The sequence below is a fragment of the Crocodylus porosus genome, unplaced genomic scaffold, assembly GCF_001723895.1.
Source record: "Crocodylus porosus isolate Cpor-Errol unplaced genomic scaffold, CroPor_comp1, whole genome shotgun sequence".
In the NCBI taxonomy this organism is placed as follows: Eukaryota; Metazoa; Chordata; order Crocodylia; family Crocodylidae; genus Crocodylus; species Crocodylus porosus.
Genome location: NW_017728912.1, coordinates 16,277,981 through 16,298,234, shown reverse-complemented (window position 1 = coordinate 16,298,234; position 20,254 = coordinate 16,277,981). Strand labels below are relative to the sequence as shown.

Sequence of the window (20,254 nt, the reverse complement as noted above, 5' to 3'; positions counted from 1 at the left end):
AGCCCTGCCAACCGTGACCTCGCATTGTCGGCCCATGTTCATCTTGGAGTCAATAATGACTCCAAGATCCCTTTCTGCCTCTGTGCTCTCAAGAAGGGAGTTTCCCATTCTATAAGTGTGCCTCTGGTTTTTACTGCTTAAGTGCAGCACCCTGCACTTGTCAGTATTGAAACGCATCTTGTTTATGTCAGCCCAATCATGTAACCTATCCAGGTCTTGTTGCAGTCTTTCCCTCCCTATTAGCGTGCTCACCTCACCCCAAGCAATTTGCAGTCCTCCATCATCCCACAGTGCACTTCTTTCTGTCCCCCTTCCCCCTTCATGCCCCACCCCAAGTATGGATAAAACCCAGCTGTCCTGGCTTCTAGCCACATCCCTGCATGCCAACCCCCTAGTGGCAAGTCAGAGCTTTGTATGACTGCTTAGAGCATGTTCTATTAACACTGCTTAATATTCCATGGATTTTGTATGGTCTAAGTGTAACTTGTAACTTCACACCATGTCAGTCATATAACCAATTCCCACACCCACTTCATGTCCACATCCAAGATTCAGAGATCTTTACTGGAGCTAAAATGGTGGGAGGGGAGGAAAGAGGAGTGTGGAGAGAAGAGTATAGGAAAAAGCCTAACTCTGCTATTCCCTTTACTGTGGCCACACGGAGTCACAAACCGGTCTTGAGTCAATAAGGTGGGTTTTGTGTATGCTCAAAATGAAGGAAGTTTAGTCTATGGCCTCACAGTTTTCTTGATGATATGAGCTGAGATGATAGCATACTTATTGCTCTGCTTGCAAAAGAAGACCCCTATATAGTGCATAACAAAACACTAATCAACCAAAAACTAAATACCCATAAATACCCTTTCAACCCTAAAGTTGGGAAGGAAACATGAAATCCTTTCAAGTTTTGCTTTCTTTATTCTGAAAATATTTTAAGAAATGAAGCTTAAAAGGGTTATCAACACAAAGAACCTTGCTTGAAAATATTTTTCCTAAAGGTTCTTTCAGCCTTAAAATGACTGTAGTTTAAAAGGTAAAATACAAAGCAAGATGCCTCTATTCATTCTTCCTTCTTTAGCATTGTTCATTTAGCTGAGCAATGAAAATGACACGGATATAGATTGCAATGGAGGAACAGGCAAGCTAAGTAGCAGGATGTTTTAAAGGTTCCCTTACCATAAAAATGACAAACTCCACCCTGCTAGTGGAACACTGGATTTCTCTGCATGAGCTAAGTCCAACAAACCTAGTCATTGTTTAGAGGGATTGGAATCTAAGAGACTGTAGATGTGAATCAAACATCTGCTACACTGAAAACATCAGGTTCTCATATCAGGTTGCAAACCAAAAGTGTAATAGATTTCTTTAGGTAGTGAAGACAAGCCAGCAGTAACACTAACTGAATTCCATGATTTGTAGTAAATCAATGAAGCAGAGATCGGTTTGAAGAAAAAGTGAACTAAACTTTCCTACATTTCAGTGCAACTTTTTATATTGTGTGCGTGTATTTATAAAATTAGAAACTTCTAAACTCTTTCCAATGCCTTGTGTTTTTTTTCTTTTTCAAGGACTATTAGGTCAAGGGCAACCTTCTTTAATATGTTAACTTCTCTGCTCTGTTCTTACTGTCTTCTCATTGCAAGTTCACATGCTGCACTGAGAGAAATAAACATTTCTAATATATATTTCATAGAAGATTGTAAACATACTGTTGCAGTAGATTTTTCACAGTACAGTATTGAGTTTCCCTAGTGTAGTGATTAAAGGTCCATGTTTATTAAGCTTTAAAATACTCCTGCAAGGTAAGCATCATTTATTTTACAGATGCTGTGGTGGGTTACATAAACCACCAACCAAAAAGCATTAATGGGGACCTGAGGGGCCAGTTAGCTCTCTTCATTAGCTCACTTCATCTAAAGGACACATCCTGCTTAATTCAAAATCATACCCTACTGAGAAGGAGCTAATTTGTTGCCCAAATGGAAGAAATGCATAGCATTAGGGAGAGAGGACCTGAGGTGATGAGGGCTTCTTCTTCTGAAGAGAGCTGAAAGAAATCTAGCTGTTCAGGAGCTTCCTCTTCTTGAGAAAAGGTACGATGAGTAAGCATCGGGACTGCAGGGGTTGGCCTTTGAAGTAGGGAGACAGTTCTGTGCACCTTGAAGGAATAGGGAGATATTCTCAAAACAAGCCTGGGTCATGCTGAAATGGCTACACTGTTTTATTTAGCTTTGAGTTCTAGTGGAAGATTCCAATAGAAATTTGGAACTGTTGCTTTGAAAGAAAAGATGATTTAAAGAAGAGCTGAGGGGGTGGAAATTTTGTACAAAGGAAGAATATTGTTCTAGGCATAGGTTTCTTGCTAATAAGAAAGACAGAGGTGGTCTAAGATGATGAGTGACAGGAATATCACTATGGTGAAGTCTGTTACATATGGGTAAACTGAAGATCAGAAAGGTTAGACCAGGGGTTGGCAATTATTTTAGTTGGAAGGCCACTTAATGAGCTTTGGTGAGCTGTTGAGGGCTGCATCAGTAGCCCCCTGGTCGTCAACTTGGAACTAGAAGTCCCACCCCCTAGCCTGTGACTTTTGACACCAAAAGTGCCACCCCCCCCAAACCCCTTAAGTACCCCTTTGGGGTGGGAGTACCTGGTGTCTAAAGCGAGTGCTGCAGCAAGGACATGAGGAGAAGCTGTTCAGGAGCTTCCTCTTCTTGAGAAAAGGTACGATGAGTAAGCATCGGGACTGCAGGGGTTGGCAGCAAAAGGAGAAAAGGAGCAGGTCCCCCAGTGGCTGCAGCAGTGGCAACAGCAGCTGCACCCAGAATCTGTGCGTGCTGACCAACCCACAAAAGGGTGGTAGCAAAGTGCATGGGCTGAATGGGGTACAGTTAATTGGTGGGTACCTGCAGGCTGAATGAAATCACCTGGTGGGCTGGATCTAACCAGCGGGCCATATTTTGCCCACCCCTGGGTTAAACCATTTGCCTAAGGACACGTAGTGAGCCAGCAGCAAAATCAGCTTCAATGATCCTCAAAATACACCCTATCAAGGACCTCCATAAATAATCCCACTGTTGTCTTAGGTGAAGGTATTTTGTATAACAAAATAGTGTAGTAGGACTTTTTCCACTTGTTAAAGCATGGTGTTATACTGTATCACAGTTCTGACATGCTGACTTCATTCATTAGCAAGCATGCTCAAAGAACCAAATTCAGGCTATTTTACAGAAGGGCTGAATCTTTGTGAGAACTTTTTCTTCAGTACGAACCATATTTTTTCTATTTCCATATTTCTTAAATATACAAAGCTTACTATTATGAATACTGTAAGAAAGCCTTATGCTTTCCATAAAATGTCCCTGTTCATCCATGCTTTCCTAGTACAGTGCTCAGCCCACTCTCTTCCCTTCGTATTCTCAGATATATGCACAAGCACAGAAGGATCATGAAACAAAAAATTAAACCTGCTTCTCACTGTCAGAGAAGCAAGATAATGATTAGGGTATTTTCCCTGCCTTCTCTGTTGAGATGGGCACTCTGTCATTACTATAAGTGCCAATGTAAGAACTTCAGCATCAATGTAGTTTCAAGATCCCATCTCACTTCTTAATCCCCAAATGAGAAAGTAACTCCTCCTTCATGGTGATAGACTGCATCTTTTGCATCTGCTTCTGGATGCAAAATTAGTCTGTTTTAAAGATTGGTAATTTGATATGCAATAGAAGTGGCAGCAATAGGTGGATAAATATAGCACCAACCCATTTAACACACACACACCCCAGGATACCAAAAGAAAAATCAAATGGTACAAAAATCTCAATTATTAGCAAAAGAACTTCAGCTTCACTTTCTCTTAAACTATGCTGGCTCCACAGGGTTGGCAGTAGACTGGCCTGGTAACCCTGTGCTCAGCTGGGTGGATGGGACAGGGCTGTGGGTAGGTGGGGAGTGGCATCCGGGAGCAGGATGGGCAGGCAGGGCCAGGATCATGGGGCAGTGACAGCATGGGGCCAGGGCCCAGAGCAGAACTGTGATCCACTCCCTGCATGCCCCTGCCTGAAGAACTGGTGCCTGTCACAGAGTTCTGGGTCAGCCTCCATTGAGACCCCACCTGCCTGCTCAATCTGGTGCCCCCAGTAGTGGATGTGGAACGGACAGGCCAGGGTGCCTGAGCAGTGGGGCTGGGTCCAGCAGTAATGGCACTGGCAGCAGCAGCCATAAGGAGCTACTGTGAATCTCAAGCAAAGCTACGGATGTCATTCTCCCTCTCTGCTTGGCCTTGGTGAGACTGCAGCTGGAGTTCTGCATTGAGGTCCAGGTGCCGCATTTCAGGAAGCATGTGGAGAAGCTTGAGAGAGTCCAATGGAGGGTGACACACATGATTAGAGCCCTAGAAACCAGCTCATATGAGGAAAGGCTAAAAGACTTGTGATTCCACAGCCTGCAGAAGGGGACTTGGTCACAGCCTATAAGTATATCAAGGGTGTACATTAGGGCCTGGAGGAGCATCTATTCACCAAACCCCCAAGAGGAGGACAAGAAATAATGGGCACAAGCTGACTGAGGATCGCTGCAGGGTAGACATAAGGAAAAACTTCTTTACAAGTTGAGTACCAAGGGTTTGGAACAGGCTCCCCACAGAGGTGGTAGTCATCCACCCTGGTGATTTTCAAAAAGCATCTTGATGCCCATTTCGCTGGGGTCATCTGATCCCAGCAATCTTTATTGTTCAAGTGCAAGGGGGCTGGACCTGATGTAAGGTCCCTTCCAGCCCCTAACAACTATGAAGCTATGAAATAATGGAGCTGCCAGGAAGTGGAGTCCGGCCACTGTGCCACCCCAGCCCTGCTGTGCATTCAGAAGCCATGGGACCAACCCACAAGCACCATAGCCTGGGCTGCCCCCAAGCCATGGGACCTGCCACAGCTTGGATAAAATTCCTTGGCAGGCTGGATATGGCCCACAGGCTGTATTTTGCCCATCTCTGCTTTAGAGAAAACTGGTTGGCTTCTAACGGCAACATGGATAAGAAAAGTCTTGGGTTTACTTGTGCTATGTTTTCCTGAAGGAAAAAAATGCACCAAGCTTTTCTATACAAGAAACAAGTTTGATTTGGTAGTATTTTTTATTGGACCACTTATCTAGTGGGTCGTGATGGTATACAAGATTTGGGGCACAAGGGGTCCTTCCTCAGGTTTGGAAGGATACAGCAGATATAGCCTGAATTAAATGTTGGAGTATGTTTCTATGGCAGGAACATATTTTAACTCAGACATCTAGACAACAGTCCAACGTGAGCTGATGCATTCCTAGAAGAATCAGCTCACCAAGATAGTTGACCCATCAAAATACATTCCTTTCCACTGTTGCCATGTGCCTGTCTATTGCAGTTCAAACTTGGCTAGATTCAAGTAGGGCCTGGATTCAAGAAGCCCTTTAAAACCACATTTCAGACAGACAGACAGCAAAATAAGAGAAGGTGATAGAAGGGATAAGAAAATTTAAGTTGAATTCTCCTGATGATGGAAACCCAACCTGCGGCATGATTATTGGATCAAATGGGAACAAAGACATTGAAATGTATCAAAGCCAAAACAGAACCTCAGGACCTTGAGAGCTACTGCGTAGAGCCTTGGGTAAACAGAGGGGGATAGGGACTGGAGAGACGATGCTCAAGGTTATAAGATGAAACATCTGAGAAAATCAACGTTCAAATTAAGCCAAATAATATGGCCCAGATTCTTAATCATTATGTAGGATCGTATCTTTTGCAGGATTAAAGCACATATATAGCTAATACTACCAAGATGTTCAAGAAAACTTGGTCAAATCATTTTTTCACAGTACATCATAAAGACTCATATAAATTTTAAATGAAAACTCCCACTTTCAGTAAGAAAAATAAAATAAAAGTAATAAAGAGAGATAAATACATAAATCAATGAAAATAACAAATCAAAGAAAAATGGCTTTCCTTGCACATATAAAATAAATAAGACTTTTTCCAGAAATCAGTAGTTTTTACAGCATTCTTTTGAATACAGTATGTGTGGGGGGTGTATCTATCATGAAAAATGTAATCAAAATGAGTTTTGTTTCCCTAATATAAGGGGAAAATAGGAATTCTCTAGACGTGTGTAAAATTCCCACGTTATTTATTTAACTGTCACAGATCAGCATACTGCTGGACTTATACTGTCCACCAAGGGGAAGAACCAAATGTACCTCATGTCTTTATTTCATAAAATAATGTTAAGAATAGTCACATGATTATCTCACGGAGGTGCTGACATTTGTAGCAACATGCTACATCTTCCCTGTTGATATTTGCCATTTATGCTAACCACAATCAAGCAAAATGTAATCAGAAAAATGATTGGTGACACTTAAAGTGGTAGCATAGAACTCAAGAGACTGTGTGCTTAACTGTTCTGTGCCGTAGTTTCCGCAACAGTAAAAAAGGGATAAATGGACGTCTAGGGACTCTGTGGAATATTTCATTCGATATTTAGGAACAGTGAATTGTTTGTGTGTGTGTGTGTAAGCGAGGGGGGAGGGGGGGACAGGGAGGCAGAATTGAACCATATACCAGATGGCCCTTGAGGTCTCTTCCAACTCTCTGATTCTTGACTCTACAGCACCAGGCTGACTGTCTTAAGAGCTCTTTCACTGCAGGCAATTAGAACTTCCTTATGATCACCACATGGGTGATTAGGGGGAGAATAATCTTTCCTTTTAAAACATTCCAAAAAGCCCCAAGTAAATTGTACAACAAAGGGCAGACCATAAACTGAAAACAAGAACACAATCCATTAACCTTTCTCTTTATAAAAACCATGAAAAGCTTCAGTTTGAAAAGTATTTATTTAATATGTCATCTTAACTATCTAAAAGATCAAACAAACTAAGCTTTACCTCCAAACAGATAATCTACTTTCCAAATAAAATATTTGTAACTAGGTGAAGCTGTAATTGTTATATAGGACACAAAGATCTTGGAATGATCTTCTGTTATAGTAAAATGCGATTCACTGGACTACAGTTGATGAAATCATAAGCCATACATGCCAACTAGCATTATTCTCTGCAGCAAGAACAGAAGGGTGAGTCACTGAGTCTTTCTGGATTTTTTCCCCTCTACTGTCTCCATTCAGAAACACTCATTTTTCCTGCTGCTATTTACTGGATTCAGAACAAACCTCTGGACAGTTTCCAGTGCAAAAATTAGATTCAGTGATCAAGAATAAGACAGACATGTGACTCAGGAATCCCTACAATCTTGCCACCTTGGAGAGTGCATTAGATGGCTGCTACAGAGTGCACTGGAAGGGAAAAGGAAGGCAGGAAATAGAGAAAAATTAGATTACTTTCAGGAGCTCCTTTTGAATCAAAGTAAAAATGCTGGCTAATATCTACAGAAGCAGTTTCATTATGATCATATATTTATTTGGTACAATGCAATTCAAGTATTACTATGAGGTAACAGAAATTCTGGAATTCAAAAGCTGGACAGTTTTAATTATGAGCAGGAAGAAATCTGACACTTTTCAGCATATGACTGTCCCCCTTGATGCTCTACAGAATATTTCAGGAATCCCTTTAAAATTAAAGTTGTGATTCTCTGGTTTTCAGATATGCATCATGGGACTGAGATGAGTGGCTACACAAAATGAACACTAATGCAACACAACACTTAACTGACAAAACTTGATAACATTAATGAGCTATATTTTTCAAGTGTCTCCTTAAGCATGTGTATCTATTTAAATGCACAAAATGATTGTCTGTGCCTGCAAATAAGTACAAAAAAAGCCAAATCTGCTGACTTCCCAGACACAACGCAAAGTCCGCCTGTTTTTCTAAGGATGTGGGATGGGTTGTAGTGCAGAAGAGGCTGGGCCTGAAAATGGTTTTTGCTGACTTGTCCCTTTCTGTGTGAGGTACAATGTTCAGTAACTTTTTGAAGGGGGAGGGTATCTGGTCATCAGATCAAAAATGTGGACATATATAAGACAACAAAGGCATTCATAAACTCTATTTTCTTAATATTCATCATCCAACACAGTTGCTTCAAATAATTGTAAGAAAGGATCATATTATACCTAAGGAATCAATAGGAACTCAAATAGTGTAGGTTGTTTCTAGCGTTGCCAATGACTTTGACCCTGAGTCGGATGCTATATTGATGACAGTCATATATTTACCCACAATAATAAAAATGCAGGTAATTACTTTAAACAATTAATCTACATGGGTGCGTGTAGGCAAAACAGGGACCCTAAATTGAAGTGGTGGGTTTTAAAAAACACTGTTTCAATTTAGGGCTGATTAAACCCCAGTGTTGTGCACACACCCCACTTACCTGCCTCTCTGGGGGGAGGGGAGGGTGAGCTGCTGGTGGGTGCAGCGGTCTCTGGGTTATGGAGCAGGGGGGGCTGGTGCTTCCCTCCATGGCAGCAGTGGCCCTCCCCCCCAGGCAGCACCCACCTACAGGCACCCAGCTCCGGCAGTTCCACGGGGCACCACGGCCATGGAGGAAAGCACAAGGTCCCTGTGCAGCTCAGGTAGGCAGGCAGGCTCTGGAATGGCAAGGGGGGTGGAGATCAGGCTTGTTGCTTTTCTTGGGCGGAGCCCGCTTTCCCAAGCTGCTGCCAGGGTTTCCTACAGAGATGCCTGGTGCTTCACTGTGCGGCTCTGGGGCAACAAACTAAAACTCCTCGAAGGAGTTTTAGTTTGCTGCTCCCAAAGTCATTTAAGGTGCATTACGCTGCTAAATTTCCTACAGCAGCTGGAATTAATGTGCAATACACTGCCAAGGTGTGCAAACACCAACACAGTTAAAGCAGTGCAAAAGCATTCAGCCCACTTTAAAGTGTCATGAACACACACCTCTCATTTAATCTACACACCGCTTATATTCCCAATGAATTGGAAAGTTTATTCATGATGAACAAATGGTCGCATCTACATGACACTAACTGCACAGTCATTAAGTACCCATTAGCAAGTACTAAATGACTGTGCAGCAGGGCCACCGAACAGGTTTTTTGTAATGCTACTGTGCAGTAGCCTAATACTACTGTGCAAGTGTTGCATCACAGTTTCTGCCACATGGCACTACTGTGCTGTCATATTGGGCTATGTAGACGCTGACATTGAGAATAGAAAAGATCCCAAATTCAAAATTAGCCAGTTCCATCACATACCAAAAGTCCTTTTTCTCAGTTTAAGTAATTTATCTTTCTTTTATGATCATAAACAGGTAACAGTTTATAGATATTATATTCATCTCTTTCTAAAGTCTTCATATGGAGTAGAAGGCCACTAAATATCGAAAAACAGAATTAATACAAGCAGATTATCTTAATCTCCTATGGTTTAATGCACAAAAAAAAGGCAATAAATTTGCTAGGTAATTATTGGTAGAAAATGATGCATTTGCTTATAGGAAATTGTTAGTTGCAAGGAGACATGTCTAAACATGGTATTAAAATATCAATAGCAAAGTAATGCTTTAAAGATTATAGGTATAAAGAAAGCGAGCGCATCCTGCACACACCAGGTGTGCCTACATGTTCATTAATGTGCTTTTGCTACTGCGCATTAAATATAGTACCTCTGGGTGTGTCTACATGTTGATTAATGCACTTTTACTGACACACATTTAAATGTAGTACCTCCATTATGAGGTACTAAGAAAAGGCGTATTAGCCTATTTTAATGCACGTTAGCGAACGTGCATTTTTTTGTGATGCTTTAATTCACATTACAATAGGCTAACACATATTAAAGCACGCATGTAAATGTACACTCTAATATGAGGTACTAAACAAATGTGCATTAGGCTGCCCTACTGTGCAGTAGCAATAGTGTATGCTTTTTTAGTGATGCTTAATGTACCGTAGCCTATTTTTACTGTGCATTAGCGTATTAGCAGTTTTTAACATGATGCTTTAAGGTGCAGTAAAATAGGCTATGGCACATTAAAGTGAATGTATAGATGCACTTAGCTATCATAGCAGTAACATAGCTTTTAAAATAGGTACAAACTGGGATGCAGTCTTGAGGTTCTAACATTACTGCAATATTTCATGTCTGCTGAAATTACTTCATTCTTTTTTATCATTATAAAAACACAAGCAGGGTTACATAGATACTGAGAATGTGCATGCTGAATGAATACAAATGGTGAAAAAACATCCGCACATTGAAAATAAAGGGAAATTTAGTGGCATTACAATTAAGAAAATAATAAGAACTAGCAAAAGTATGGCAGGTGCCAATACAGAGTGAAAATGTAAAAAAATTTGGGACTAGGTGATGAAGGAAGCCACATAACACTGCATGCTTTGAAGATTAAACTGCTGATATACATCAGGTTGTATTTCATGCAATTTTAATATTTAAAACTTTTGGTGGAAATTATCAAATCCCACCAAATCTTTTTTTACCTGGACTCTTAAGAGCCTCTATTGCTAGAACAGGGAGATGTCTGTATGCCTTTGGAGGACAATCCTATTCCTATAAAGAGGGGCACTTATGTGCTCAAAGTGGTAAATAGAGTGACTCCTACACAATAGCTGGGTAACTCAGAATTATTTTGAAGGTTCACTTTGGTCATGTACTAGGTGAAATAGGACTCTGCCCTTAATTTTCAGCAAAACACCTATTTCTCATAGTATGTGGACATACAGCATAAGATTACCTTTTTATCATAGTCTGTTTATGGATTTATTGTATGGTCATACAGCATATATTAATAAAACAGTACTATAAAATTTGTCTTAATTCACTTCTGTTCAACAAACAGCAGGAAACAAAAAGCAGAAACAAATTTCAACTGAATGTTTAAAATAATTATCATCAAGTGCCAAGACCTCTGCGCACCTTCAATCATCAACATGACCAAAAGCCAACAACTATCTGAAGTTTTCTGAGAGCTCTGCATTCTGAGGCTGTACCTGGGTTCCCCATAGGCACCTTTAAACAGGGCTTCAACCTCAAATTGAAATATTGGTCCCAAATTGTCACTAGAGTCTGTTCTGCTGTGTCACCTGAGAGAAGGTAGTAAAGCCCTACCTGGTACCACAGGAACTTGGCTATTTTGCTTCAGGTCAAGAAATAGCTGCAGCTATACTGGAAGCAATAAGGCCACATACAGACAGCACTGCACCACAAGCCAGCTACTTAGCTCTCCCTTTCAACTCTCTGTAAACTTGACCACATCACTCAGGTCTTCCTCACAGCCTGTCTTCAGTGCAGCTACAGTAGTCGTTACTGTAACGTTACAGTCGTTACTGTAATGGTGAAAACTACTTGTGGGTCCCTAGAATTATGAAATGTCCAGGACTGTGCATCAGATGTCACCTTCTGACAGTTGGTGTAATGCAACCAGGAGACCCAACTATGTAACTATACAAACTGGAAGCATAAACTATTAAAAACAACTGAACAGAATAACTCAAAATTAAAATAAAAACAACACACATAATCAAAGCAAAAGTCTACACCTGGAATCTTGATTAAGATCACTATTTCAAAGGCAAGAGATAATAAAGGCTTATTTCTTTTCCCCCCTCTCAACCTGCACTAAAGTAAGTTGACTGGCATTTCTACCATGTGAAAAGTACTCTAATGGGCATTTGAGTTTTGTTTCCCAAATGTTAAGCCCCATGCTAGCTGTGATTATTCTGGAGATAGTTTGAATGTTACAATGAATGTCGACATCCCTGTGCACCTCAATAAACACTGTCTTATACAGCACATTCCACTCCCCCCCCCCCCAAAAAAATTACTAAATGACCTATGCACTGATTCTCTTCAAAGAATGTCTTTTAGGGAAGATCCATTCACATATGAGAGTTTTGATCATGAGAGCCCACCTATGGTTTATTCATGTATAAGTTTACTAGCAAAGAGAGAAATATGCATAGAGAAGGGTAGTTAGCCATATTAATCTGAAGTCATTCAGAAAGCAGGGTAGATGCATCTTTCAAAACCTGGATAACCCCTTCGGAGTAGTTAGCCTTCAACTACCTGATGGGTGGTTCTAAAGAGGATGGAGCTAGACTGTTCTCAGTGGTGGTAGATAACAGAACAAGAAGCAATGGTCTCAAGATGCAGCAAGGAAAGCTTAGGTTAGATATTAGGAAAAAACTCTCTCACTAAGAGGGTAGTTACCTAGAGAGGTTGTGGACTCTCTACCCTTACAGGTTTTTAAGACCCAGCTAGACAAAGCCTTGGCTGGGATAATCTAGTTGGGGATGGCCCTGCTTTAAGCAGGGGATTGAAGTAGAAGACCTCTTGAGGTCCCTTCCAACCCTAATTTTCTATGCGTCTATGATTCTATATGCACCCTTACAGATTAACTAAATAAGATATATAGAGGAGGCACAAGTTTTCATGGGCTGAGGTTCACTTCATCAGATGTACAATGAAATATGTCTAATCATTACCAAACAGACACATTCCAGAGAAGTTGAAAATCTTTTACTCATGTTATATTCCATACACCCTGTCTACATTACACTTTTTCTTTGATAATTGTCCTAAAGAAGAACATTCTTGTTTAGCAGAATGCATGAAACAGACTTAAATAAAGTCAGGTTAAAAAAAATATAAACTTCTTACCATCATTAAGAACGATACCTTTATTTAAGGTTAGAAATTTTCTAAAGAGTGTATACTTTTGATCATTTATAGTGCTAGGTATATATGTATACTTCATTGCCAATGAAAATAAATGATAGTGTACTCCCTTCAAGTGCATAGCCTCAGAAGTGAAACAGGCAATGGCCTTACCCAAAGTATATACTTCTTGGAATTGAATATAAACAGAGCTCATTAACCACAGGAACAGCTTTTTCTTAGCTCATTAAGGTTGGTAATTTTTTCAGATGCCCGTATACAGCTAATAACAGTCCTGAAATTGACAAGACCTTGTCAGTTCAGGCCTGCTTTAGAAGCCTTTAAATTGATGTCTCTTAGGCATTTTTACCAATTTTGTAGTAAAATAGAGTCCTGTTATATTACAAAGTACCCAGTGGGGCCAACAAGTTTCTATGGACTTAAGCAGTTTATGCACATAAGTAATATGCAGATAACTGAAGATTGCTGTAATGTAAACAGATAAAAATATAAAACAACATTGTACTATGTATTTAAATGAATTGTATACCTATCAGATATGCATATAAACAATGTAAATTGTCACCAGTTTTAAGTAGATTTGGGGGCCTGTACAAAGCTCCAAGCTTTAGGCCTAACCTACCCAAGTCTATCCCTGTAAGTTTAAAAATATAATTAAAATTGCCAAGAACTAGTGTATGGAAAATATGAGGCCATACCAAAATCTATTCTACTTTCCACCCTTTCCCTATCATTATTTTTAGTTTTTTTAATATTAATGTATTGTCTCCTTCCCCACTGTTTTGCTCCGTTATGCTTTTTTTAATGGTGCATTAAAAGTCATTTGATACTTAGATCCCTGCTGTGTTAAAAGTATACCTGCCAGTGTTAATTAACTAGATACTACTTTCAGAAGAGATACCAAAATAGAGCAGAGGGGAAGCATACTACGTGACTAAGAATTCTTCAACAATTTATCTCCTCCTTCCCACATATATACACATTTTCTGGAGCCTTTACATACTGCATGTATATGATCATCAGATGATGAGCGTGTGGAAAATGATAACTCACCATATTTTGCTTTGGAGAGCTCTACCTATTGATCAAAAGAAGTTAATAGAAAAGGAGCACATACTACCCCATCATGTAAAGTTTCTATGGTTTGCAGGCATTCCATTTTTTTCTTGGTTTTCTTTAGTGATCTGTGACCTTTATAATGTAACATGATCTACTAGGTAACTAGTCCTAGAGATATTCAACAGGTTCTCAAGGGCACCAAACCAGCAGACTCTAATGCATGGTTGAGGCCTAAGATTGCAAGCATGATGGCCATAACTAATTTATAATTGTACAACTTAGGAAATGCAGCTAATACCTTTACTCCCCAAAAGCACAAGTGTGTATATCTTTATGATGATGAATACATATTTTTTCTAATTATAAGTATGCTTTACATTTTGTGGTTTTTTTCAAATTAAATTAGATACTGACAAAACATACAATGACATTCTGCCATACTCATACTAAAATATGGACCTGTATGTTTGCTTGGCTATTCATTACACTTATCATCTGTGAGAGCTTCATACCTCAACAATATTTTACCCAAAGAAATGCTTCTTCTCTTAACTTTAATCCTTTGACATTTCTCAACAAGATTCTATGGGCAAACTGTCCATATTCTGAATATGCATCAGTAATCCTTACTTGTTATAGGAAATCAGTCAATGTAACGTTGTATCTTACAAAATCTGTCTAAATGAGCAATACCTCACCTGACAAACCAAGAGCTACATATTGTGCTCTCACTGTAATTTATTCTCCTACCTAACTCATATGTACACAAAAACATGCAGATATTTTCAATCTGTTACTATTCTGTAAATCAAGGCCTACCCGCATACCATAACCAAGGGTGGCCAACCTGTGGCACAGCTAGCATCTGTGCACATGGCAGATCAAGCAGGGAACACAGTGGCAGAAAGGGAAAGAAGCAGAAAGCAAAGCAGCAGACAGAGCAGAAGCACAGGGAAGGAAGCAGAAAGAAGAGCAGCATATCAGGAAAGGGAAGGGGATTGGAGTAACACACAGGAAGCATGCAGGGCTAATTTGTGACATGACTGTCAAAAAGGTTGACCCCCACTACCATAAACCATGTTCTATTAACCACTTACTTCCTTAAAAGTAAAAAATTAACAGTTTTTTTAAACTGTCAAAGTTCATTTACTAGGTGTAGTGTTTACATAAGGGGTTCCATTTCTTTTTACATGTAGTAACCCACCAAATGGTATTCCTTCGTTGCATTCCAGTATTTTAAATTGATACGATCACACATGGGATGAATACACCCTTCGGATTTCTTCTCAACCATTTGATCAGAACAAGACAATCAACATCCATGCAAGAAAACTTCTGTCTTAGCTGCAGTTCTGCAAGCCCCATGTTCTGAATTATTCCTGTTTCAAGGAGAATTCTCAAGACTTCCATTTATTTTTAAAGAAAAAGTAAAAACAAAACAAATACACTACACTATCTAATGCAACAGAAAAAGGTATTTAGATTTCTTAGTCTGAGGGTAGGCAAAAGGTAAGGCAGATGGCAGTCTATAGACTAACTCATAGACTACAACCTACTTTTGCCAGATGCTTCATCATGGCATCTGGCAAAGTAGGCTATAACTTATGAAACCTCTTGACTCACTGAATGAGTTAGTCTGTCAGGTGCTGTCCTGCCATGCCTTCTACATAATGAATTAGGTTTGGAGGATCCAGAGTTGTTTGCATGTTATGCTTATTCATATAAGTGCATGGGCAGGGGGGAAAGGGGACAGGGGACAACTTTGCTGTGAAGTTATAGTCAATAATTCATTAAGTATACCCAAGCCACTGTTCAGCTCAACCCAATGCTACCTGAAAGTAGAAAGTCAATACAGGAAAGACGAAAACCTATAAACCCCTTTCCTTAGAAAATATTCTTGATCAATATGAAATTTCTGAATTAGCTATGGAAACCCAGAGAGAAATAAATCTCAGGATGTAGAGCCCAGGAAAAGAGCACAGCAAGCCTGAAAATGAGCCTTAGATCCAACCAGTTCTCTGTCGCAATCAGAATTCCACAGCTGCAGATCCCAGGGCAAGCTGCTTCCTGAAAGCTGCCTGCCCTTACCTCCCTGTTTTGGCCTCTATTAGACGAGTAGATCACACATGGCATCAAGCCCATTGGCTCAAATTTCTCTTCTCTACTCCCAAGATTCAAGTTTAGCTGCTAAAAGCACATGAAGCCCAATCTCAGAACTGGACTATCTCCCTAAATGCAGCAGGTTTCTCGTAAGTTAATAAGCAAGTAGGAAAAAAGATGGTGGAAAGAACTAGAAATTCAGAAAGGAAAGGAAAAATCAAACCCCAAAGACAATAGACATAAAACAGAGGGAAGAGAAAACAGACAAAACAGGGGTAGCAGTTACAACGCCATGCTATGGCATGAGTAAGCCTAGCAGTCCAAATAATCTATGGATTACCACCACCCCTCATTCCACACAAAGTTGAGAACTACCAAGAGAAGATAATTTTGTCTCCTATGTCAAGGGAAATTATATACATGATTTAAGAGAAAAAATACATTATTAGGAAGACTTTTGAAAACATTATAAGAGCATGCTTTATTTACAAATAAACATATTTTGCTGTTGTCAACATAAATCTCACTGGAACAATTTAGAATTTGCAGTTTCTTTGCCTGAATCTTATATTAGATGACAATTAGCACTTCTTCATGAACATGGTTTATAGTAGTCCCTCTATTTTTTCCCTTCGTTGATTAGTCAGATAGAACTGGGAGAGAAGTTCATAAACTGGTTTAACTTATATCAGTTGTTTGATACTACAACCAATCAGGTTATCTTAAACTAGGTTCGGCCATTTTGAAAGTGGTTTATATGCACTGAATTTCTGTTCTGTTATAGGTTTAAACTAGTTTCAAGATCACTTAACCCAGTTTGCATGCAACTTCTGTCCCTAGCTGGAAAGTTTGGGACAGGTCAAGCCAAGTTTATGTTGTAAGGAATGGGGAACAAATGTTTGAATGAAGCATAAGAAAATCTTGGGGATTTCATCTCAAGATTTCACCCAATAAAAGGTTCTAAAAGCCAGCAGTCATTTTCAGCTATTTTCTCCTAGTGGCCTGATGAAAACAGCTGGGTTCCTAAGAACATGCCCATGAGTTTTCTCTGTTTTTATTAGTATAAAAAGTTATCAAATATAATGCTTTATATGTAACGGAAGGGTAAACTCAGTTTTTTTCTTCTTGCATTTTGTTTTTGTTCCTTTCGGAGTCCTGCTAATGCCTGTATTTCTTCTGTAGCATCCCTTGATCTCAAGAAAGACAGCACAACACACTGGTTCTTTTGGAACCCAATAATGTCATTCTTTAAACCACTGAATGAGTCACTGTTCTGCAGCATGATATTCCCTCTGTAGGCAATGGCTCTGAAACTGCGGTCTGTGGAGTACTAGCTGGTGGTCCACAGAGAGCTGGCTCTGATCCCAATTACCCCTGCTACACTGAAAAAAAGATAAGCAAAAATGCACTGTGTACTACCTCAAATTTCCTATATAATCTGTTGCTTTACTTGCCACAGAGATGCTATATGATTGTGAGTTAGGGAATGAATGCCTACAAGACACTCTTTCTTTTGCTATATAGTCTTCAGTATGAGGGAGTTTGAGAACTCTTGCTCCAGATAATGAGTAAGCTGTCTGTGCTGAACTCCCTTCCCCAGCAAGCCTGGACAATGGGAAACTGAGAACAGGAATCAACTCTGATTTTATCAGATAGTAATGTGAGACGCTGGGATATTTGTTTTAAAAAAAATGTTTCTTTTATATCCAGTGATATCAACAATATCCTGTCAAAGTAGGTTAGGCTGAATGGAAACTACGTGGACCAGATTACAACTGTCCGTACTTGGAGTTATTGAGGAACAGCTACAGCATTTCAAATTCACATCCTTACATAATATGCATTAACCCTTACACTGGATACATTAGTGACTCAATAGATTGTTTTAAAACGACCATGAAGAACAAGGTAGAATATCTTCAGTCCCATGTTTGTGACATGCATTTGTGGAAGTTCTCCTATTAGCACTGGAAATAGGTTTTTAACTGTTGGCAGGATGGCAATTACATTATAAGAAATACCCCAGTTCATAAAGTCCTGCAGAATTCTTAGCTCATCCCAAGCTGAAATTCAATTTGGAAGTCGCCTTAAAAGTCCTAATTTCATAGAAAGACTTCACATTAAAGCAAGACTCAGTGTAACCAGAGTTGTGATTTGCATAGTGTTAGGTGAAGAAAAACTCATTCTGCTTTACTAACATGGGGTTTTACTTTGGGTCAGCCTATCTGCTAATTGTAAAAGCACACCACAGATCTCAGCAAGCACTCCTCAGTAATACCAATACGTGAAGTTACAGCTCGTCTTTAGATTAATAAATGTTAATCCGCTTCTAAAAGGTTGCAAAATGGGCAGTTCACAGTGCTGAACTCTTACTGTGTGACAGGATAACAGAGTGCAATTCGTCATTAGTTTTAAAAAAATGACAGTTTTAGCCAAGGGGGGAAATGTAGAACCAAGGACTTCACACTGATATTGGTTTCATGGCACATCATAACTTAATTTGATCCCTGAATCCTTCTCACACTGGAAGAGTGAGTCTGACCCTCTGCTCGTTTTGAAAGGTCCTGTTCTCCCAGGAAATGAGGACTGGAATGGACCCCAGGAGGCCAGCCAGCCTAACCACCTTCTCCAAGCAGGATGATCCCCAACTCTCTCATCCCAGCCAAGGCTTTGTCTACCCAGGTCTCTAAGGATGGAGATTCCACCATCTCTCTGGGTGGTGGCATAACTCCTTTCCCCTTCCCTGATTTTCTTAACTGTACTGCATTGGCTTAAACTGCCCAGACCTGAGGAAGCTCACCTCGCATTGGAACAGCACATTTAAAGGCCGCGTTACAACTTACACTGTGAGCCAAACAACTGCTGGCCGGTATTAGTGCCAGCTTGGAGTTAGGATCAATTACACTCTTAGTTTAGAAACCTTCTCTGACTGTCCCCCACCTGCACAGCTGTGACAGGCCATGAGGCCTGGGAAACAGGGGCAGGACTTGGAGCTGTAGCTGGGAGCTGCAACTGCAGCGTTGGTGAACCAAGACAGGCTTCTCTCTCTCTCTAAGGGTCGGGGTGAGACAGACTTGGGATCCTGGAGGCATTCCACTTGGGCGGCACATCGTGGGGAGTGGCTGCACCTGAACAAAAGTGGAGACGGGCAGTTCTTATCAGAGATCATCCTGCCCTGGAGCAGCGTAACTTTGAGCCATATAACGAGCACTTAAAACTACTTTGGGTGCACCTACATGTCACCATATGGTGATGTTGCTACAGTGCTTTTGGAAGTATTAAAGTGCAGCACAGTATGGGCAGGTACTGCGCCATGTGCGTGGTGCACGGTTAGATTTCCTCGCTACACTCCCCATACTCAGGGAGTGCAGTGGTATGGCTGACGTAGCTGGCGATTACGTGCAGACATATGATCGCTACGTTGCTGAAGTGGCGCCAATATAACCAGGGAGTGTGCTGCTACAGCAATGTAGCTGGTGATCATGTGCAGACACACATAATTGCTACAACGCTAAAGTGGCGCCAATATAGCCAGGGAGCATGCTGGTACAGGGATGTAGCTAGCGATCACATGCAGACACATGTGATTGCTACGGTGCTGAAGGCCAATATAGCCAGGGAGAGTGCTGCTATGGTGATGTAGCTAGTGATCCTGTATACACACACGTGGTCACTACAGTGCGAAGTAGTGCTAATACAGCCAGGTAGTGTGCTGCTACGGTGACATAGCTAGCAATCACATAATAGACACACGTGATCCCTATGGTGCCAGTATAACCAGGGAGGTGCTGCTACAGCAACGTAGCTAGTGATCATGTAGTAGGCGCATGTGATCGCTACGGTGCCGAAGTGGCGCCAATATAGCCAGGGAGCCTGCTGCTATAGCCATGTGGCCGGCGATCCCGTGCAGACACAAGCGATTGCTGCACATCTCTGTTGTGCACCATGCAGCCACCTAGGGCATGCGTAGACGCGCCCCGTAAGGGCTCTCCAGGGGTGAAGAGCACCAAACTCCCTGTGCGTGGCAAGGGGGCCCTCGCCCTCAGCCAACCGGGCAGTGGGTCCAGCAAGCGCTCCCCCCAGATGCCCCTGGGGCTCCCTCCTCCCCGGGGCCGCACTCACTTGCCGGTGATGAGCTGGCTGCGGGACGGCGTGCACATGGGCTGCACGTAGTAGTTCTCCAGCTTCACGCCCTCGGCCGCCAGGCGGTCCAGCGCGGGCGTGCGGATCTCGGAGCCGTGGTAGCCCACATCTCGGAAGCCCTGGTCGTCGGCCAGGATGAAGACGAGGTGGGGCTGCGAGCCGGGCTCCGCGCCGCCCCACGACAGGTAGCCGTAGGCGAGCAGGCTGAGCGCGGAGAAGCCGGCCAGCACGCCCGCCGCCAGCATCTTCCCCGGCCCGGGCGCGCGGCTCACAGCATCCCGGCTCAGCCCGCGCCCAGGCC

The 20,254-nt window shown here is 41.3% G+C and overlaps 1 protein-coding gene across 1 annotated transcript in view; it reads right to left on the bottom strand.

Annotated features, from left to right (window-relative positions):
* ARSJ (arylsulfatase family member J) overlaps positions 1-20,248 on the bottom strand; it is a 70,135-nt gene extending 49,887 nt beyond the window's left edge. Inside the window, exon 1 of the mRNA XM_019534056.1 lies at positions 19,933-20,248. Within this exon, the coding sequence (XP_019389601.1) occupies positions 19,933-20,198 (266 nt within the window). The 5' untranslated portion in view covers positions 20,199-20,248. The remainder of the gene's footprint in view (positions 1-19,932) is intronic.
* Between the last annotated feature and the right edge of the window lie 6 nt (positions 20,249-20,254).